Below are 23230 nucleotides of genomic sequence, written 5' to 3'. Positions count from 1 at the left end.
TCACCTGATGAAGAGGGAAACCTCAAGCTAGTGAGTTTACTATCAAATAAATCAGTTGGACTTAAACCTGGTGTTGTCAGACTTTTTACTGTGTTTACCCCAGTCCAACGCCGGCATATCCACATCATGCCTGACAGTATACCAGGGCCACTCCCAAGTGTCCATCTCCATGCTGTTTCTTACGTGCTGGAATTCTAGGTGACACAAAGTCTGGTTCAATCTGGGCTTCTAACAATAGGCTGGTGCATTTCAATGGGGTGCAACAGTAGAGTACAATATCTCTGGTGGGTGATTGATGGGCCAGGTCCAGACATGTTCCTGTCTTTGTATATTTGACTTTCAAGTCTGGCCTGCCTGAGGTTTGACTGTTTGATTTTAATATGCCCAATTCTTTAATTTAGGATATCCAATTTAATAAGCCTTAAAACTGGGCTCTGATTATATTACCACACCCATCTCTGATCGAACTTTTGATTTAGCGCTGGTTTTTGTTATATTGTGCTTTGCTTTGAAGTGCCTATATTAAAATGGTTGTTTTGGAAACAGATTTACAACACAGGTGGCCATTTGGACCATCATGCCTGTGATGTTATGTTATTCAAAATGCTGTTTGGCTTAATCCCACCTTACAGCTCTTGGTAGGTAAACCCGTAATTTACAGTCCCTCAATTGTTTATCCAAGTGTATTTTTAAAAATGAGTAAAGGGTTTCTGCCTCTCTGTCCTTTCAAGCAAAGAGTTCCAGACCCCCACCACCCTCGTGTGAAAAAATATTATTCCTCAAAAATCTTTCTTATGCCCTCTCAATTACTTTGAATTTCTGCTCCTTGGTTATTGACTCTCCATTATAGAACAAGCCCTTCCTATCCACTATCTATTTAGGCCACACAGTTTTAAATCACTTAATCAAATTTGATCTCATTCTCCTCTGTTCCAGGGAAAACAATCCTTGTCCATTGTGAAAATCCTTCATTCTTACAATGTTCTCATAAATATTCTCTGTACGCCCCTAGTGGCATCACACCTTTCCTTTAATACTGTAACCAGGACTGTATGCAGTGCTCAAGATGTGGTCTAATTAGTGTTTTACACAGTTCCAGCATAACCTCCCTGCGCTTATATCCTCTGCCTTAGCCAGTCAAAGAAAGTATCCTATGTTTTCTTGACCACCTTTTCCACCTGTTCTGCTACCTCCAGGAATCAGTGGACTCCTTACTCAACACCTCTTTGAATCCTGTCATTTATTGTGCATTTCCTGCCTTTGCTTGAACTCCCTAAATCATTTTTCTGGGCTAAGTTTTATTTGCCGTTTTACTGCTCACCTGACAGTCCTTTGACATTTTCCTGCTGAGTGCTGCTTTCTACTTTACTATCAACCACACATCGGAACATGTGAAATAGGATCATGAATAGTCCATATTGCCCAATGAGCCTGCTCTGCTATTCAATAAAATCATAGCTTATCTACTCGTGGCCTCAACTCCTCTTTCCTGCCAAACACCGATACCCCTTCACTTTTCTAGTTTTTTTTTGAAAGATCTATCTCGGCCTTGAATATATTCACTGACAGCTTCTCCTGCACTCTGTAGTTGAGAATTCCAATGGTTTGCAACTCAAGTAATTCATCTATCTTTAATAGCTGACCCCTTTATTCTGAAATTATGCCTTCTGGTACTAGATTCCTCCATGAGGAGAAATAACTCAGCATCCACCCTGTCAAACTCTGTCAGAACCTTGCATTTCAATAACATCATATTTCATTCTTCAAACTGCTCAACCTTTCCACATAAGATAACCCCTTCATCCCGAGAATCAGCCTAGCAAGCTTTCTTTGAACCACTTCCTATGCAAGTGTATCCCTTAAGGAGACCAAAACTGTACTCAGTGCCTCAGGTGCAGTCTCACCAACACTTTGTACAGTTACACCAAGACTTCCTACTTTTATACACCATCCCCTTGCAATAACGGCCAACAACTCCTTTGCCTTACCAATTAATTGCTGACTCTGCATATTGACTAGCATTGCTGCCTCGAGCAGGATCGACCCAGGATTGATTTCAGCCCTGGGTGATTCTGTGGAGTTTGCACATTCACTTCATGTCTGCATGGGTTTCCTCTGGGTGCTCCAGTTTCCTCCCACAATCCAAAGATGTGCAGATTGCACACGTGCAGATGTGAGGGGATGTCTTATAGAAACATATAAGATTATCAAGAGAATAAATAAGATAGAAGTGGGGAAGTGGCCACCTCCTGCACTGTAGGACATTCAGATCGCTGTGCACTGCAGCATTTTGCAATCTCTCCATTTAATATTTTGTCTTTCTGTTCTGAAATGAATAATATCACATTTTTTCAGATGTTCCATCTACTAATTTTTGTTCACTTGACCTATCTGTATCCCTTAACAGACTTTGTCACAACTTGCTTTCCTATCTACCTTTGCATCAGCAGCAAACTTAGCTATAATGCATTCTTCTTACAAATCATAAGTAATTGAGGCCCTAGCACTAATCCCTGTTTTCCAAGCTAAAAATTAACGTTATGCGATCCTCTATCTGCATTATTTTATTACCCCCAACAGTTTGTGAGCTTTTATGTAGTCTTTTATGTGGCGTTTCTTTATTCCATGCCTTTAGAAGATTCAAATATACTACAGCTACTGGTTCCCTTTTATCCACCCTGTTTATTATATCCACGTGGCCAGTTTACATATCAATTGCAAATCTCTTGAGCATGATCCCACATATAAGTCTGAGTCATTCATATATACCACAAACAGCAAAGAATCCAGTACTTTGCTTCCTGCCACTGAGGCAATTTTTTCCTTGTTCCCTTTTGAGCCTATGAGCTTTGCAATTCCTGACCAGTCTGCCATGTTGACCTGTTCAAGAGTTTTACAAAAATCCATGTTGTATTCCTTTTGCAACAATTGCTGTTATAAGGTGCAGTAGCACCATCTATTGGTAAAATTGTGCAACTATGTAAGAAACAGAAAAGAAAGCTAAAAACACTCAGCAAATTGCCATTTTTAAATTAAAGGTCAGATCAGGAAGCAACAACAGGAGGAGGTTGGAGAGGGAAGATGTGTAATGTTGGAATGTGTTCTTTTGTGTAACAGAAATTTGAGCATAGAAGGTGGCCAACCCTTAAGCAGGTAGCCATTTGCTTAATTTATTCTCCCTTTTTTTCAAGTACTTATCCACTTTTTCTTTACATCTTTTTTACTCTACTTCCACTGCTTTTTTTCTACCACGGATTCCAGGAACTGTGTTGATGGAGAAGCATTCAGGAGATCTGAAATAAAAACAAAATGCTGGAAAATGTCGGAGTCTGACAGTGTCTGTAGAGAGAGAAACTGAATTAATATTCCAAGTCCAATGTCACTCTTCAGAACTGAAGGGAAGGAGGAATAAATGTCAAAATTTAAAGCATTAATGACACACAACCCATTTTCCTATCTCTTCAGTTCTGAAGAAGTCATACCCATTCAATGTTAACTCTTTTTTTTCTCTCTCTCCACGTATCCCACTGAGATTTTGTAGCATGTTCTGTTTCCTAAGCTGTTAGTATCTTTTCATAATTGAAGTTTTTTATTGCTTTAATCATTGTTTAAATTTTGTTTTATCCCTGAGACATGAGCAATGTTAAAAAGCAAGCAGTATTTATTAGCTATTCTGAGTAAGAAATTCCAGGATTTTGATGCAATAATGATAGTTATATTGTATTCAGTTTCAATTAGTGTATGAATAGGAGACAAACTTGAGGTACCCATCCTAGGGTCGAAGTTGTTGTCTTTCAAGATTCTGCTAGTTAAACATGGCAAGTTGCTGCAGTATATCCTCTAGTAGCAGAGATCAAACAAACTACTCTGTCCTGCCAGCTGTTGGGCTGCCAATTTTATTATTATACCCATTAAGGTGTCAGACTAACAGGAACTGTGTTGATGGAGAAGAATTGAAAGGTAAGCCTTTTGTACCCATCTACCAATGAGCCTGGTCCCCTAGTCAACAATTAATCTCGAATGTTAATAATGGGGGACCTGGCACTGGTACTTTTGAGGTAATTGAATGTTTTTATTATTTCATAGAATCCCTATAGTGCAGGAGGAGGCCATTTAGCCCATTGAGTCTGCACCAACAACAATCCCACCCGGGCCTTATCCCTGTAACCCCACATATTTACCCTGCTAGCCCCCTCTGACACTTGAGGACAATTTAGCATGACCAGTTGACTAACCTACACATCTTTGGAGTGTGGGAGGAAACTGGAGCACCTGGAGGAAATCCATGCAGACATGAGGAAAACATGCAAACCCCATACAGTTACTCAAGGCTGGAATTGAACCCAGTTTCTGTGAGGCAGCAGTGCTAACCATTGTGCCATGATTTCTGATGTCATTGTCTGACACTTGTGACACAAGTTACTTTCTTCTTGGATGTTATCCAGGTCTTGCTGTAAGTTGGAATAGCTTCTATTTCATTATTTCAGATATTGTGAATGGAGTGAATGCGTTGGCACAGTGGTTAGCACTGCTGCTTCACAGCGTCAGGGACCGGATTCAGTTCTGGTCTCTGGTCACTGTCTGTGTGCACATTCTCTCCTCTTGTCTGCGTGGGTTTCCTCCAGGAGCTCCGGTTTCATCCCATAATCCAAAGGTTGATTGGTCACGTTAAATCGACCGTAGTGGGCATAACAGAGTAAGTATGTGAGGCTATGGGAATAGGTCTGGTTGGGATTGTTGGTGCAGACTCAGTGGATTGAATGGCCTCCTTCTGCACTGTAGGATTCTGTGATTCTAAATCAGACTGAACATTGTCCACAAATAATCCCAGTAGAGCAAAGAAAGAAGCTAATGAAGCAGTATCATTAGTGTAAAGAAAGACTTTCTGTTCTGTTGGGTTTTTTGTTATCAAAAGATACCCTAAGTACTTTGTAGCAGATGAAATACCTTAAGTGAAGCGTTTAATAAACAGGTAATCTGTTTCTGTGATGTTGATTTTAAGTGCTAAATAGTTCCCTTCTCATTGAAATCCAACCATGGGATATTTTTATATCTGCAATGGCAGATAGGACCTCAGTTTAAAATCACAACTAGAAGATGGTGCATCCAACAATGTAGCAACCTGGAGTGTCAGTCTTGACCTTCGCTCTAGTCTTGGAGTGGGACTTGAACCCTCAATCTTATGACTCAAAAGGTGAGCTCACCATTAGCAGAGCCATGGTTGGGCTATGGATGCCACTTTGTCAAAGTTGAGCTGCGATTATTGATTGCCTTCCAAAAAGTGCAACCATTTTTCTGTGTATTTGATGCAACTCCAACCATTGGAGGATTTTTTTTTCCCTTGACCATGTTTTCCCTGCTGCTACTATCAGTTTCCATCTTGATACCTTGGACAGCAGCTTCTCTCGCACCTTGCTCTTGTCGCCATCTCTGTGTGAAAGTTGATGGAATTCGGTGCGATTACTAGACCTGTTGTTAACAAATAACACCCTAAAGCTTAAAGGTTCCCAGACTCTGCATTGCCGGGAGGATGGAGCTTCAATTCCTGCAATACATGTTCTCACCATTGCTGACACTGCAGCTCAGGTTGATTGTTGACTGCTTCCTCTGAAACTCTGCAATTTAGAATTTTCACTCGTGTGTAGGTTTCTTTTTTGGAGGGTCTCAGGAGCCCTGAGGTCCCTGTTTCCATCGTGAAATGAACAAAGTGCCTTGAATACTGCAGCTTTGAAGTTGCTTTTTTGTTTCAGCGTCAAAGACCTCTTGATCCTTAAGACAAATTAGATATATTTTTTAAAAGCTAATTCAATAATTGCCTTTTCTGCAAAATTTGTATTTAGCATTGCTTGCTTTGTGTCATAGATTAATAATGGTTTCCCCAGCCATGAATCCTTGATGTTGATGTTTATAATTAAAGTAACACATTTTATCTCCTCTAATAATTCACTCTTCCTTGTTCTAAACCATTTGAGTACAGACGCATTGTAGCTCACCCTGTAGAGGATTGCCCATCCTGCACTGGAGATGTTCCCTGATTTGGACTGCAGCTTGCAGTTATTCTTGCAGTGGATATGCTTACCCAGTTATACTGACTGTCATTATTCCTTGGATACTCCCATTTTGCAGAAGTAGTGCCCAGCTTCAATGTGTAAGCAGCATCCTGTCATATTTTCTATAACAACATAGTAGGAACAAACTCAACCCATTAGTTCTGATGATATGATTGGACTTTATCTTAAAGCCGCGTATAAAAGGAACAGTTAAAACCTATAAAGAAACCAAACTGTTGAAGGATTCTGGTTTACTAGAGATGTCTACAGTAGCATTAATTATGCAAAAATGTTTTATAGAGAAAAGGACATTTTGGAAAATTTGCACGTGGAGTTTGCACGTTCTCCTCGTGTCTGTGTGGGTTTCCTCCAGGTACTCCAGTTTCCTCCCACAGTCCAAAGATGTGCGGGTTAGGTTGATTGGCCATGCTAAGAAATTGCCCCTTAGTGTCCAGGGATGCATAGGTTAGAGGGATTAGTGGGTAAAATATATAGGGATATGGGGGTAGGGCCTGAGTGGGATTGTGTTCGGTGCAGACTTGATGGGCTGAAGGGCCTCTTTCTGCACTGTAGGGTTCTATGATTCTATGAAAATTAAAGATTTACTTAGTCAGAAACGTTTGGAAACTTGTGTTTGAAACTGCCATTAAAAGTGTAAGCAAAATGCAGTTGCAACATAGTTTTCCCAACAACTGAAAACATAATACAGAATGTCACAAACCTAACTGATATGCATATAAACTCAATCAAGTAATCTAGTTTAATTGAATTTGTGGTTACACCTCTACTCCAGCAGCAGAACGATGCTGCCTTTTGCATGCTATAATGTTCCTGACAAAACAACATATTCTTTGACTAAACTTGAGCAGTGCTCACCATTTGTCCATTCTTTCAGCTGGTAAATGCCTGTACCAGGCAATTTACAACTCAATTCTCACCACCACAGAGATGAATTACAAAGGTATTGCATGCAGAATGTGATGCGCATCCATTACTTCTGGCAATTCAGAAAGCTGTTTAAACCTTGCTAAACTGCAATTACCTTAATTATACTTCTGCACTTTTAATGGCAACGATCATTAAATTTTTATACAATGAATGGAATAACTTAGCCTTGAGACTAGTTTCCTCATTTATAATGTACTCATTTTGCACAATTCAAAATGAAAATGGAAAAAAATGCTGCCTTTATAAGATATCTTTCAGAATTTAAAATGGTAGTTTCAAGTACCATTTAGTAAGGCAATATGTAAGAATTACTATTCAATAATTGCCTGCATTGTGGTGACGAGCACAGCACTTGCCAAGTGACAGAGGCTGTGATAGTTTTACTCTCCCAGCAATGAATTGTGCTAATCTCCCATTTTTTGTTATTAAGAACAGTAAAGAAATCTCACAACACCAGGTTAAAGTCCAACAGGTTTATTTGGTAGCAAAAGCCACTAGCTTTCGGAGCGCTACCCTTCATTAGCAGAGTGAGAATTCTGTTGGAATGCATGCCTTTACAGGTAATCAAGTCTGAAAGATTTGAGAGTCTTAGTCTTAAGACTTGCTTACCTGTAAAGACTCGTATTCCAACCATTATTTTGTAAATTGAGTTTGTGTCTTTATATGCCCTGTTTGTGAACAGAACTCCCACTTAACTGACAAAGGAGCAATGCTCCAAAAGCTTTTGCTATCAAATAAACATGTTGGTCTTTAACCTGGTGTTGTGATACTGTGTTTACCCCTGTCCAACTCCAGCATCTCCACATGTTATTAAGAATGCAGACTGTTGTATGTTGTCGTACATTCTATCACACTATACTTTGCACTTAACTTCAGGAAAAAAAGCATGAATGTCATGGTCCTCTTAATTAAACTGCATGAGTACCCAGGAACATCAATTAGACTTCACAGCGTTGAAATCTCTCACTGCTATACCCAAGGAAAAATACATTATCTATCACCACAGTCATTTGCTTAAAAACAAGTGTTGCTCGGATTCCTTAGCAGGTTTCCCTGTATTGATTAGACACAATGCAATTGGTGCAGAGTGTGGCAACAAAATATGTAAGATTACGTACAAAGGATGCACAGCCCAAACAGTCCAATCTTAACATGCCTACTAATCTGTACTCCTCTAAATCTACTATCGTAACCATTTGTTCCCCCCTCCCTCAAATGTTTGGTTTCCCCTTAATTATGCAAGATTTTATTTAATTAGTGTTAATTAAGTTGCATTTCCTGTAATTGTTTTGACATATATAATTCAACAAGTAAATTGTTACAGAAGATTATAGAAAGATGCACAAATTTCTATGTTAAAGGTGCTGCACGGATGCAATTGTTGAGACCTTGTGCTAAAGTAGTTGCTAAATGAGATGATGTTCAACAGTGTCTCTTTGATTTAGCAAAACAGGAAGGCTGAGTAGGGGGAAATAGTTTGAGAGAAGTGGCCTACACTGAGGATTGGATACATTGAATGAACCATTTAGGTAGCTGTAGGATTTTTTTAAAACCACCCCTTGTTTCTAACATTCTGTCCTTTGCTTTTCCAGGAAACAAGGCTGGGGAAGCTCATTAATGATGTACGGAAGAAAACCAAGAATGAGGAGCTTGCAAAGCGCGCCAAGAAACTGCTGCGGAGTTGGCAAAAGTTGTTGGTCGAGCCAGTTGGTCAAATTGAATCTGTACCCAGGGCACTGCCCACCTCCCCCGGCTCAGCCAATGGTGGGGCTCATGCGTACAAGCATGATTTGCCATCTCTGGCCACTAGCACTGGAGCAGGGACCACGAAGCCAGTCCCAGATCTGAAAAGCAAGAATGATGTACACAACTCCTACTCTCTGATTGCTGACAAACAGGGCAATCGGAAGCGGAAAGCAGAACATCGTGATGGCACAAAGGGGCCACTATCCAAAGTCCCAAAGGCCAATAATGAACAACAGCAGAATTCTACACCACCACCTTCCAATGGAATCCGTGGCAGTCCTGAAAATTTCCCAAGTCCTCCAGACATGATATCTGCAAACATCCACACCATCCCAGGCAAAAGCAGACCAGAGCACCAAACATCATATGAAAATGATAAGCACAGCAAAATACCAGTAAATGCTGTGAAACCTCATACCAGTTCTCCAGGACTTGTAAGGAATCCAAGCACTTCCTCATTGCTAAAGACTGCTATCCTACAGCAACATGGAAAAATAGATGATACTGGGGTACGTTATCGTCCCAGTAGCCCCCGCTGTCAATCATTTAGCCCAAGGACTCTTAAGCATGAGATGTTGTGGAAAGCCTCCACAACATACGCACCCAAGGGCTCTGTATCTAGCCCGACCCAGAGCTTTACAGAAACTACTGTTCAAGCAGGTTCTGATTCAGATAGGACAACACCTCACTTACCCAAGAACAATGTTCAGGTGCCATCCCCCATGTCTGTACTAGAGCAAGCCACAACACCACCTCTGCCATCCCAGGCAAAAGGCTTGCATCCACCAGAGACCGAAAGTTCATTAGATCGGCTGGGACACGCATCTAGTTTAGAGACTCTTGGTGAAAACCAAGTGCAGCACCAGTCTGCACCAACACTACAGCAGGACTCTCCATACCCCTCTCACAGTCCCAATTCATCAACTTCACATCGTGGGGAATCCTTGCACAGTCACGAACTGGATGCTGCAATGGGAGAGTTGTCCTCCAATGAGTGTGCCTCTTTTGGTTACGATAGTAAAAAGTCATCTAAGAAAAAATACAGGTCTCGAGACTATCAGGTGAACTTAGACGGACAGGTTATTGATGAAAGTGTGAAACCTGTACGGTTGAAAGAGCGTAGAATTACCTTCGACCCTGCTACTGGGCAGATCAAACCTTTAACCCATAAGGATTCATCTCGGGCTGAAAGTCCAGGTCTACCTGAGCCTCATCGAACCACTGAAATTGTACAGGAACAGAGGGTAAACTTGCAAAGTACTTTAGATCAAACAAACTGGAAGGAGTTATCAAAAAACGAAATTATTCAGTCATACTTATCAAGACAGAGCTGCCTTCTTTCATCCTCAGGCGTGCAGCCTCCAGGAGGTCACATTGTTGAGTTCTTGCAGCATGAAAGCCACAGGTATAGCACTAGCACAGATTCCCGTGAGGTCCACATATTAGTACCTACCGACTCTCCCTCAGAACTTCCTGGGGTCACTAGGGAAATCAGAGACTCGGATGTTCATCGAATACATCAACAACATTGGGCAGGTGTGAACGGTTGCATGGACAACCATGGCAAATGGTATGATTGGACGCAGGGCATATCTTTGGACCCTCACGGTGATCAGGGACAATTGCACATACTGCCATACGTCTGTCTAGACTGAGCAATAATGCCCTTTTGGCATGCTTTGAGGTTTAAAGTCAGCTGGCAGCAAACAAGTGGCTCCCACTTACTGGAAATGAGCAAAAGCCTCTGCGGTACAGGTTAAGGTTTTGTTTCTCAGCCTATCTGTGTAGGTTCCCATCCTTAAGCCCCTCTCTTCTGCAGTTTGCTGCTATCAGTGTTTTAATCAAAATTGCAAAGGAGGGAAAGGCGCACAAAAGAGAAGGTTGTGAAGGAAAAAATGAGGTGGTTGGTTCAGTTGCAATTAACAACTCACTACACAGATTAAGGCAGGTCATAACCAGGTGTCGACAAGCCCAGTGCAGAGTGGTTTGTCAGTAGGAGAGAATAGAGGCTTATTCAAAGATCCAGCACTTTACAGTGGTCTGGATATGGTCTTGGGGCACGTACAGGAGCTTTGTGGCATCAAAACTAAATGAATAATGTTACTTTAAAAGGTATGCATCTATTTATTTGATTTGATTTCTTTTTTAAAACATCTTTAATTTGACAGTGAGATATGTGAGACAAATGTGCAAAAACTGTAGATCTCTCTTTTATTTACATCGCACATCTCTTCAGGATATATTTTTAAAGTGAAAAATCATGACAGGCTGTGTTTGCACAGTACAATGTCATATGTAACATTCCATAGGTCTTCACATGCTGGAAGTTGCTGTCATCTTCTGTCTAAACAGGAGATAAAATCCTTGGGTCTTCATAATCTAGGTTTAAAAAAATGTTTAAAACTGAACTATTTTAGGAAGTCAAAGATTTGGGTTGTGCTTTTTTATTCTCCCGCCACCAGTCAAAATTCGAACGTTAACTATAATTTTGTTCTCTGCTTTGCTCTCTTGCTTGATCTCCACATTCGTTCTCACTTCTCCAAATCCCAAAGTGGAAAAAAAGAGGGTGCTACTAGTTTGCAACTTTGTACTGTGAGAAGTTGATTTAAAAAGAAAAATCTTCAAAAAAAAAAGTTTCAAAAGGAATCTGTTTGTATGCTGGAGATATACTTGTTACCATTCCTTTAGATATTGTTTGCCTTATGGAATCCATCATACCACAACCGCAAAAACAAGAAGCCTTAGTGAATGTACAGAAATTAGACTTCTGTGTTCCTCACAATGCAGAAGGAATGACTTTGCTATTTGGTCCTTTTAAGTGGACACGTTGTGATATAAATGTGGAAACAATAAAAAAATTTGCACAAAAAAAAACTGTGCCCTTTTATTCAGAAAAACATCTATGATGATTTTGCTTCCAGTAGAGAAACGGATTAAACAACACTTTTAATCATCTGACTAATTACACATGTTAGAAATTATGCAGATTCAAATGTTTCATTTCCCCAGCTGTAAATGGATGATCAACTTTGAGTTTAATTTGGAAATGGATTATTTCACATGCACTTAGCCGTCAATGTGAACACAGTAAGTTTGCTTTAATATGATGTGGAACGTTTTGGTCTGAATTTAGGTTGCACTGCCCTTGTTCTGGTTTCAAACTCTTATAAACCATGTACCTCCTGTTGATTCAATGGATATATGCCCCAAGGTGTGAGTGGTGCTGAATGATAGGCCAAGAAAATCCCCATTTTCATTCAGGGGCTTTGAATGGTGGAATGACCTGTCTCTGCAGCAGGGATATAGTGAGCAGGTTCCTGTTTTAACCAGTTACTTCCACTGGAATATGTGTATGTAAGTTGAGTTACTAAATGTGGCTTGTCGTCCCAGTTCAAAAGCTGACAGATCACGTTTGTTAATGGAGAAAATCCAGCTGAGCTGTAAGAGGCCTTGTCTGAACTGTCCTAACGTGCCTTCAGTGTTTATAGAAAATGTTAGAAGGAAAATACACTGGATTGAACCACTTTGTGCTGACCAGCAGAGGGGGAAATTAGCCTGAGTCCTCTTTTTGTTCACCATCTCATTGGGCAAACCCAGAATCAAACTCAACCATGATGCTCCTTGTGATTGACATGGCCAAGGTTCTGACGTGAAAATTTACTATTTGGGTGACATACAGAAATGCTGCTGATTTCTGTAATTACACTTCAGTATGCCGTTAGTCTAGGAAATGGCAATTTGATGCACATTGCTTCCATTTAACTTGGTTAAAGGCTTATTGAGCAAGCAGAGGACTTGCATTGGAGTTATCTTTGCTTTCAGATCTGCTCACACTTCTGGTAGAAATGGGTCCTATTTGAGCTCCATTATGCTGCCTGTGTTTGGTTTTTTAACTAAGGATCCAACTGGTGAATGTGGTTCAGTGCACTGGTTGAAGAAACAAATGGATATATGGCAATCCTGAAATCACAAATATCTTTGTTTAAAATGAGCATTTTTGAATTGAGTTTACTGGTAAGTATGGTATTTATTCATTTAAAGGTTGAACCTCACTATAATACTCTTTCTAAAAGAGAAAATGGCATAGATTGTAAACACTTAATATTTTTGTCTAGTTTCTCCTGTTACTCTGACAGTCAACAGTTTTGCATCATTGTCACTGAAGCGTTGATAGATGTTGGTTCACTGAGTTTGCTCAACTGGCAAGATCTCAACATGATCTTCACTTCCATATAAATGAAGATCATGAATGTCAAAGGAACTTGCAAACATGGAAGTAGGAGAGGAGAAAAGAGTATTTATTCAAAAAATGTTTTCTTTTATTGAGTATTGGTATTAGGAAAACAGGCTTGGAAGATAACTCCACCCTGAGGTAAGATGAATTAACAAAGAATAAAGAAATTTCAGCACAGAAACAGGCCCTTCAGCCCGCAAAGCCTGCCTAAACTAAAACCATATGCGCTTACGGAGCCCGTATCCTTCCATTCCCATCCTATTCATGTATTCATCTAGTTGCCCCTTAAATGACTGCTATCATACCTGAGTATCTGACTATCGCTCTGTCCATGCCACTAAATCTTGCAGACCTCTAGGTCATCCCTCAACCTCTGTCATTCCAGTGAGAACAAACCGAGTTTATCCAACCTTTCTTCCTAGCTAATACCCTCCAGACCAGGCAACATCCTGGTAAACTACTTCTGTATCCACACCCTTCTGGTAGTGTGGTGACCAGAATTGTGCACACTATATTCTAAATGAGGCCTAACTAAGGTTCTGTACAGCTGCAACATGACTCACCAATTTTTGTACTCTCTGCCCGACCGATTGAAGGCAAGCATGTGGTATGCTTTCTTGACTACCGTATCCACTTGCGTTGCCACTTAGTGATCAGTGGGCATGTATGTCCAGATCTCTCTGCCTGTCAATATTCCTAAGAATTCTACCATTTACTGTATAATTCCTACATGCATTGGACCTTCCAAAACACATTATCTCACACGTATCTGGATTAAACTCCATTTGCCATTTCTCCATGCAAGTCTCCAACTGGTCTATATCCTGCTGTATCCTCTGACAATCCTCTTCACTATGCACAACTCCACCAATCTGTGTTGTCTACGAGCTTATTAATCAGACATAAAAACTAAAATTAACAAAAACATTTGGCACCGAAAGGATGTTGTTCAGATCATCATGGTTATACCAGTTTTGAAACAGCTAGCCAATTTTTCCAATCCATCTTCTTTCTCCATAAACTTGAATTTCTTCTTTTCAAGTACTAATTTCCAGTTTGAAGTTCTGATTAAATCTACTTTCATAGTCATTCCATATTGTAACATCGTGCTGTATGCAAAAGTTTTTATTTCCCCCTCTAATTTTTGCTAATTATCTTAAATTTATGTCTTCTGGTTACCGTTTCGCCAGTCAATGGAAACCATTCTTCATTACCAAAGCCCTTGATAAATTTTGAAAACTTACACTTTATCACCCTTTTTTTAAGTGCCTCATTTCTGGTATGATTTTAAACCATGCTAGTTTTCTTTTACAGAGGTGTTTAAGATTCATCTTTTCTGCTACTTCACTGTCAGCATTAATAATTCCAATTACTAACTGGTTGCCAAAAGAAACTTGAATGCTTTAATTTAAAGTAGTTCTGGCACCCATTTTCAGTTTTTTGTGAAATGATATCTTAATTTGTTCATGCAACAATTATTTACAGAGCACTTTGAACATAATTAAACATCCCAAGACGCATGGAATAATTTAAATCATCATATGACACAGGCTTTCCAAACAGAATGTGATCAACATGTCACAGGCAGAGTTGCAAGTGCTTAATGTCCATACAGTAAGCCTCGTGATCTCTTCCAGGCATTTATGGGAGGCAGCAAGTGTAGCTCCAGTGTGTTGCCCAGAAAGGAAAAGTTGGGAGGTTTATCATTCATCAGTGTCTCCCTCCACTTTCTGGAGTTCAAATAAAGAATGGCACTCCTTTTAATTGGCCTGTTGTGGATAGATTTGAAAGAGACTAATGGAAAAATCAATTCATTGAAAGTTGGGTGGAAGAAAGACCTGTGTCCAAAAATGGAAAGTAATGTTAGTATTGAGCTAGAATCTAACTGGTGGCTGAAAAGGTGATACCTATGCAAATCTATAGGTGTGCTGCTTTTCTCTTTGAGAGATTTTAACATAGAACACTACAGCACAAACAGGCCCTTCGGCCCACAAGTTGCACCGATCATATCCATACCTACCAGGCCATAACTATCTGTAACTCCCAATCCCATTAAATCCCCTGTACTCATCCAGAAGTCTCTTTAAAAGACCCCAGCGAGTTCGCCTCTACCACCGCCGACAGCAGCCGATTCCACTCACTCACCACCCCAGCATCTCCTCTGTAAAAAAAAAATTAATTCTGTTAAAGTTTTGGTTTTCCTGTACGATGCATCATTCCTCAGCAGGCAACTGATAGGTGCCTACTGATGCTATATTACAAACTCAGCAAGTGGAAAAGCTGGAGCAATTCAAGAAGGTGATACAAGAACTGAGGTTATACATATCAGAAAAGACTGAAAAGCTTTAGAGCTCTTTTTTATAGAAAAGAGATTAAGGGGTGATTTAATAGCAATCTTACAAAATTATGAAGATGTCTGAGACAGTAGACATTGAGAAAATGTTTCTGTTCAAGGAGAAATCCAAGGTATAAACGTGTATGAATTAGGAGCAGGAGTAGGTCATTCAGCGCCTGGAGCCTGCTCTGCCCTTTGATAAGATGGCTAATCTGATTTGTGACCTCTACTTTCCTGACTTCCCCTGTACTTTTGACTACCTTTTAAGTCAAAAATCTGTAACTCTGCACTAAAAATATTCAATCATACCTTCTCCACTCCTCTCTAGTGAAGAGAATTCCACAGACTGACAACTGTATTCCTTCCTAATCACTTGCTGTACTGACCTAACTTTTTGTGATTCATTTTTTATGATGCTCAGGTTCCTCTCAAAGTTCTGCAATTTCTCTCCATTTAAATATTACTCTGCTTTTGTATTCTTCCTACCAAATTGGACAAGTTCACATTTTCCCACGTTTATACTCATCTGGCATTTTTTTGTCCACACAATGAAGCTATCTATATTCCTTTACAGACTGTGTTCTATTCACATCTTACTTTCCTACCTACCTTTGCATCATAGGCAAATTTAGCAGCAGTACGTTCAGTCCATTGCTACAAGTCATTGATACAGATTTTAAGTAGTTCTAGTTCCAGCACTTATCCCTGTGGCATTCTGCTCATCACGTCTTGCCAATCCAAAAATTACACACTAATCCCTGCTTCCTGTTAATTAAACAATCTTCTATCCATGCTAACATGCTACCACCTATGCTGAGGTCTGTCTTTGTGCAATGATGTAGCACTTTTAAAAACTTCAGTATCAGCATCGCAGGCTAGACCAGCCTTTATTGTCCATCTATGATTGCCCTCAAGAAGATGAGGGTGAGCTGCCTCCTTGAACCACTGCAGTCTATGTGGTGTAAGCACAAGTGTCGAGGTCGATGTTGGGTGGTCCATCTGGTTTCATTTTTTTTCGGACTTTGACACAAATGAGTGGATTGCTAGGCCATTTAGGAGGGCTATTAAAAGTCAACCATATTACAGCGGGTCTGGAGTCACTTATCTTAGGCGAGGTGAAGATTTTCTTCCTTAAAGGACGAGTGAACCAGATGGGTTTTTACAGCAATCAAAAATGGTCATCATTAGATTTTTAGTGAATTCAAATTCTACCATCTGCCATTGTGGGATTCAAACCTGAGTCACTGAATTACCAGTCCAGTGACATTGTCACTGCACTACTGTCTCCCCTGACCTTTATCAAATACCTTCTGGAAATCCAAGTACACAACATCCACAGGTTCCCCATTATCCATGTTCCTTGATACTTCTGACAGAACTGCCAATAAATCAGTCAAACGTGATTTCTGCCTCACAGAATCATGTTGACTCTATTTGATTGCATTAAGATTTTAAAAGTGCCCTGCTGCAACCTTTTTGATTAATTATTGTCACATATATTGATATACAGTGTATTGTTTCTTGCATGCTATACAGAAAAGCATACCGCTCATAGAGAAGGAAAGGACAGTGCAGCATGTAGTGTTACAGTCATAGCTAGGGTGTAGACAAAGCAATTTAATGCAAAGTAAATCCCTTCAAAATTCTGACAGGGAAGGAACTGTTCTTGAGTCAGTTGGTACATGACCTCAGACTTTTGTATCTTTTTCCTGACAGAAGAAAGTGGAAGAGAGAATGTCCGGAGTGCATGGGGTCCTTAATTATGCTGGCTGCTTTTTCGAGGGGGAAATGTAAACATAGTTAATGGGTAATAGATTTTTAGCATTCTCCCACTGACATATTTGGCTAACTATAGTATCTTGTCTTTTGTATTCCTCCTTTGTTAAATAGAGGAATCATATTCACTATGATAAAGTGATAAATGCGGGGTCACTTTTAACATTTAACAAAAACTTGGACAGGTTCATGGATGAGAGGGGTATAGAGGGATATGGTCCAAGTGCAGGTCAGTGGGACTAGGTAAAAGATGGTTTGGCACAGACAAGAAGGGACAAAAGGCCTGTTTGAGCTATAATTTTCCATGGTTCTACGAGACCTTCCCACAACCTGGAAATTCTGGAAAATTACTAAAAGATACAAAATATCTGTTCCATTCATCTGCCATTTCCTTATTTCTCATTAATTCCCCAGATGCATTATTTTGAGCAGCGATTCCCAACTTTTTGTCATAGCACATTGCCATACTATATTTTCCCTGTCTTTTCCTTACTGGGAGCTTCTTAACTTTCACCTGTTTATTTTATCTCTCCATCTCTCGCTTCTCCCAGGGTTTTTGTGCTTTAAGTTTTTCCTTTTTGTGGGCACATGGGATCTTCATCTTCAGATCCAAGTCCCATTGCTCGTATGCATGGGCCTGACCAATTTAAAAAATCTCAACCAGCGATGTGCAGCTCTTTCCCAGCCCACACTTGCGTGGGAGGCCCAAGGTTCATCAGGTCTTGGAGATGCCAACCACAGAGCTGAAGGTTATTTTTAGTTTAATTGCATGAATTTTGAATAACTTTGAATCTTTTTTCAGTCTTCATGGCATACATAACCATTACATAGAGGACCATGGTTCACTTAAGTTACTCTTCCTTTTCAGATACCTGCAGAAGCAATTTTTTTTATATTTCTAGTTGCTTTTATACTCCAATGTGTCTCATTGATTTTTAGTCGTTCTTTGCTGCTTATAATCTATTCAATCTTCTAACCTGCCACTAGTCTTCATGGAATTCTCCTAGAACTTTCCAAAACTTTCCACACACCTAACAAAGGAATAGTGTTTCTGAAAACGTGGGTTTACTATCAAATAAACTGGCTGGACTTTAACCTGGTGTTGTGTCCTTCTCCTAGAGACATCCTTTTCTTTGTAATGAATATTTCCTTAAATGTCTGCCTCTGCATCTCTGACCTATTCCATAAAACATTAGACAGGGGTCGTGGGTGGACAGGGGGACTGGTGGTGTTGGGATGGCGGCGTGGGCTCGTTGGGCCAAAGGGCCTGTTTCCCAGGCTGATTTTGTTCTTTGTTCTTAATTCCAGTTCACTTGCACTATAAGGTGAGATTGGATAGGCTTGGATTGTTTCCTTTAGAGCAGAAAAGGCTGAGGGAGGACATGATTGAGGTGTATATGATGGAAGAGTATAGACAAAGTGTAGAAAGCAGCTGTTCCCCATGACTGTAGTACCAATCATGAGGGGACATCGTGTTAGGGTTACTGAGGGGATTTGAGAATCTTTTCCACTGAGGGTGGTGAGAATTTGGAATGCACTGTCTGGGAAGGTAGTGGAGGCTGGAGATCTCACGACCTTTAAAAATATTTGGATAAGGGCTTGAGATATCATTACATCCAAGGATATGGGGCAAATGGAATTAGTACAACTTCAGTTATTGTCAGTGCAGACTCAATGGGCCAAAGGGCCTTTTCTGCACTGTATGACTTTGATTCTAGCCACCTCTGTCTTTGTACTCTTATAATCGCCCTTGTTCAAGTTTAAAACATTAATCTTAGAACCATTCTTCTCTCCCTCAAGATGAAGGCAAAATTCAATTATGTTGTGATCACTACACCTAGAAGCTCCTTTACTATGGAGTCATTAATTAATCCGACTCTTTGCATATTAGCAGCTCACGGATAGTCTGCTCTCTAGCTCTAGAATATCTAGAGTCAGTGAATATGAAACAGTCACTAATTCATCCAATATGAATTCCGGGATACATTTATTCACCCAAAATGTGATTAGAATGGGAAATTTGCTATCAAGCACATGGGAGTGGCTGGTTGAGCTGAATAGCGTAGCTACATTTTAGAAAAAGACATGAAGAACTGCTAATGTTAGGGTCAAATGAAGTAGGGAGAAAGGAGACTTGGGTACAGCATAAATACTGCCATACATCACTTGGTTGATTATTTGATTTTCTATCTGTGCCCCTGTGCACTGCTCACCTCAACCTCCCACCCACAATAGCAAAAACATTTGGAAAGAACCAGTTGTTCGTAAAATATGTCGACTAGTTGGAAACTGCACCCTAGTCCTCGTATTCTCCAAACCCAATCAACTTATTTCCAGCTGTGAAGCTGAAATCAATATTATGTGATATGCAACACCAGTTATTCTGTTGTAACACATGATGGGGTTTTGCTAACTTATTTAGATTTTTAACTGCCCAATATGTTGGGTGAACAAGGAGAAAAACAGTTCTGAGCCATGCCTTGTTTCATATGTCCGCAGAGGGACAGTGGTTCACCGTATGTTAACCTTGCAATCCATTGCTGATTTGGTGAATTTTACTAATAAACCACCAGGGACAAAAGTTGAATGAGGTAAACTCAAATATCCCCCTGCAGTTTGCATTTGTAAAGCACTTTCTGTGACCCCACTGTGTCCCAAAACCATTTTTTTCTGCAGTGGATCTTTGTGAAGATTTTTAACCTTTAATGGGATATAACAGTGCCCATCCTTAATTCCCTGCTAAGGTAGCAGTGAGTCTTGAACTGTTGCTGTCTGTGTAAACACAGTAAAAAGTCTGACAACACCTGGTTTTAGTCCAACTGATTTATTTGATAGTAAACACACAAGCTTTCGGGTTAGTCCCTTCGTCACCTGACGAAGGGACTAACCCGAAAGCTTGTGCGTTTACTATCAAATAAATCGGTTGGACTAAAAGCAGGTGTTGTCAGACTTTTTACTGTGTTTACCCTAGTCCAACGCCGGCACATCCACATCATGACGGCTGTCTGTGTGGTGCAGGTACACTCAGTGCTGTTACGAAGGAAGTTCCAAGATACTGACCCAGCAGTAGTGGAGTAACAGCAATGAAGTTCCAAGTCAGAATGCTGGGTGAGGAAGTTGTAGAAGTATGTTCTCGTGTGTCTGCTGCCCTTGTCATTCTAGATGGTCGAGGTCATTGGTTTGGAATCAGCTATCAAAGAAGGCTTGGTGAGTCACTGTAGTGTATCTTGTCGATGATGCATGTTGCTGTCGTAGCATCACTGGCAGTGGCGTAAATGTTGAAGGTAGTAGATGGCGTGTCAACCAAGTGAGCTGCTTTAAACTGGATGGTATCAAACTTGTGCTGTTGGAGCTGCAGACAAATGGAGAGAATGAAAGCACTCTTCTGACATATCTTGTGGATAATGGATGGGCTTTGGGGAGCCGAGATGAGATACAAACTGCAGAATTCTCAACGTCTGATATAGTCACTATTTATATGACAAGTGCACTTCAGGTTTTTGGTTAATGGTTAACCCCCCTCCACACACACACACAATGTTGATAGTTGAGAATTCTATTATGGTAATATCATTGAAATGTCAAGGGGAATTGGTTAGATTCTCATTGTCTGGCACTTGTGTGGCACAGATGTTACTAGCCACTTATCAGTCCAAGCTCAAATGTTGCCCAGATCTCAGTGTTTATGAACATAGACTGCTTCAGTATCTGAAAAGTTAGTGTAATCAGTGGACATCCCCTCTTGCCACCTCATGATGGAGGTCATTGGAGAAGCAGTAGTGCAGTTGCTATTTTAATGTTGTAAAGGCAACATGTGTAAAGTCTCAAATTTGCTATGTGAGATATAGTGAACACAGTTTTTAATTTGTGTACCTTTTAGTATGTTTTCCAGCTTTCTTACTGAGCCACAAATTTAAAAATAAAGGGCACTTAATATGAATTTCCCATGATGTCACTTTAAAAGCCTGATGGAGGACAATAGTTTTAAGAGAATTATTGCAAATATTTAAATACTTAAGCAAATATTTATTGAATGTCATCAATGGATCATTAATGATGTAATACATTTCACCAGGTTAAACTTATGTGCACTCAGGATGATGTAAATGATCCAGGCTCTCATCCAGCAGGAAAACTTCAGGATCCTGAAGTAAGGTGATATTGGCTGAGTAAAGCACAGTCGGACTGATGTAATGCCTATTGTATGTAAAATAAATTGAATTTGGCCAAAATTCGAATATACAGAATGTTGTTGGGGCATGTCTGGATCAGACCCCGATAGCCCATCAAGTGATCACCGCACCTATTTGACATGCACAGGCCTATTGTCCACATAATGGGGCCAGACACCAAGGTGCCCAGGGTGGGCTTAGGAGTCCTGTCAACAGGTCATCAACTAGACTGTTGGGTGCTGAGACCAGCATTGGCAGAAGGCCAAGGACAGGTGGAAAAAGTGCATGGCCACGGGGATAAAAAAATAAGCATTCCGGACATCTGGGGAACGAAGACTCAATGACAGACCAGAGAAGGAAGGAAGAAACTGTCAGCGTGGACCATCTTTGTGAAGAGGAGCCAGAGGCACTCATGTAACTGGATCTACAGCCTACCAAGCTACCATTTTGCTCCACTTGCTCCAACTTGTCAACAGCGTGAAACCCATCCCATTTCTACCCGTCTCCAACTCCTGAAGAGTCGTGTGGGTTGAAAACATCTCCACAGATGTTACCAGACTTGAGTTTTTCCAACCTTTTCTGTTTATGCTCCAGCATCTGCAGTCTTTTGCTTTTACATTACCTGGCTACCTCTTAAAAACTATGCACCTCAACCACTCTGGTAGTAAGCCCCACATTCTAACCACACTGGATAAAGTAAGTTTCCTCATTAATGTGAGCTATCAAACCTTTTCATAATTTTCAAGCCCTCGGGTGTCTTCTAGAGAAGCGTTTCTATTAAGTCTTCACTAACCATTATTGCTGCTCAATGGTTAGTGCTGTTGCCTCATGGCGCCAGGGACCCAGGTTCAGTTCCCAAATTGGGTCACTGTTTGCACATTCTCCCCATGTCTGTGTGGGTGTCTTCTGGGTGCTCTGGTTACCTCCCATTGTCTGAAAGACATGCTGGTTAGGTTCATTGACCCAATCAGGTGTTGGAGTGTAGCAACTAGGGGAATTTCACGTCAATGTCATTGCAATGTTAATGTAAGCCTTACTTGTGACTAATAAATAAACTTTACACAGTTCTGGTGTCATCCTTATGATTTTTTGCACCATCTGTGTCACTATTCTTTTACAGTTTTGTTATTTTAAACGTAGAATGGAAGAGAGCAAAGTGCTGAAAAGAAAATGTGAGATTTGACTGGGCTGGTGCTTGAAAGTGGGAGAGCTTTTATAAAGGAATGATGAGCCCCGAAAGTTATATTTCTAACAGCATGGATCCCAATCAAAATAACTACAAGAACTCTGAGACAGCAAAATGCATGGAATAGGCATTAGTAGAAAAGGTGGTTCCAGAGAGGAGCTTTGTTTAGGTCTTGAAGATCAGAGAATGGGACAATTTGATATTCTGCTTTGGCAAAGCAAAGGGAAGTTGATGGCCAGCTTGGTGATGGTAGAGGTGGAAAGAGACCAAAAGGTAGGTTAAGGGAGTAATAGAAGGGTGATTTTTTTTTAAAAGTGCCATCAACCAAGTTGGGGCGTAGATAAAGAGAGAACAGATTTCAAGATTCTCAAACTTTCCTCGTGGGGGTTTATAGCATGGAAACAGGCCCTTTGTCCCAAATTCTCATTTGAGCAGTGTCTGGAAATTGAAGTCTCCAATTAAAACAATTCTGATTTTCTTGCAAGCTTCTCTAATCTCCATTCTGCTACTTTATTACTGCCACCAGAAACCCTGTAGACACCTGTATTGAAGTCTTGCTTCAAGAGTGCAGAAGCTTGGTTAGACTGTAACTCGAATACTGCATACAAGTTTTGGTCCCCTTGTCTCAGAAAGGAAGTTAATACCATAGACTGGATGCAACAAAGGTTCACCAAACTTGTTCTGAGGATAGCAGAACTGTCTTATGAAAAGCGATTTGGCAAAGTGGGCCTGTATTCTCTCAAGGTCATCTCATTGAAACCTACAAAATACTTAAGGAATAGA

At 40.4% G+C, this 23230-nt stretch overlaps 1 protein-coding gene across 1 annotated transcript in view; it reads left to right on the top strand.

Annotated features, from left to right (window-relative positions):
* LOC145358751 (mediator of RNA polymerase II transcription subunit 26-like) overlaps positions 1-11600 on the top strand; it is a 182867-nt gene extending 171267 nt beyond the window's left edge. The window contains exon 3 of the mRNA XM_080213011.1: positions 8591-11600. Coding sequence (XP_080069137.1) covers positions 8591-10399 — 1809 coding nt within the window. The 3' untranslated portion in view covers positions 10400-11600. The remainder of the gene's footprint in view (positions 1-8590) is intronic.
* The last annotated feature ends 11630 nt before the right edge of the window (positions 11601-23230 follow it).

The sequence above is a fragment of the Carcharhinus amblyrhynchos genome, chromosome 26 (genome assembly GCF_965287045.1).
Source record: "Carcharhinus amblyrhynchos chromosome 26, sCarAmb.v2.hapA, whole genome shotgun sequence".
Lineage (NCBI taxonomy): Eukaryota > Metazoa > Chordata > Chondrichthyes > Carcharhiniformes > Carcharhinidae > Carcharhinus > Carcharhinus amblyrhynchos.
This window is presented reverse-complemented; position numbering and strand designations above follow the sequence as displayed.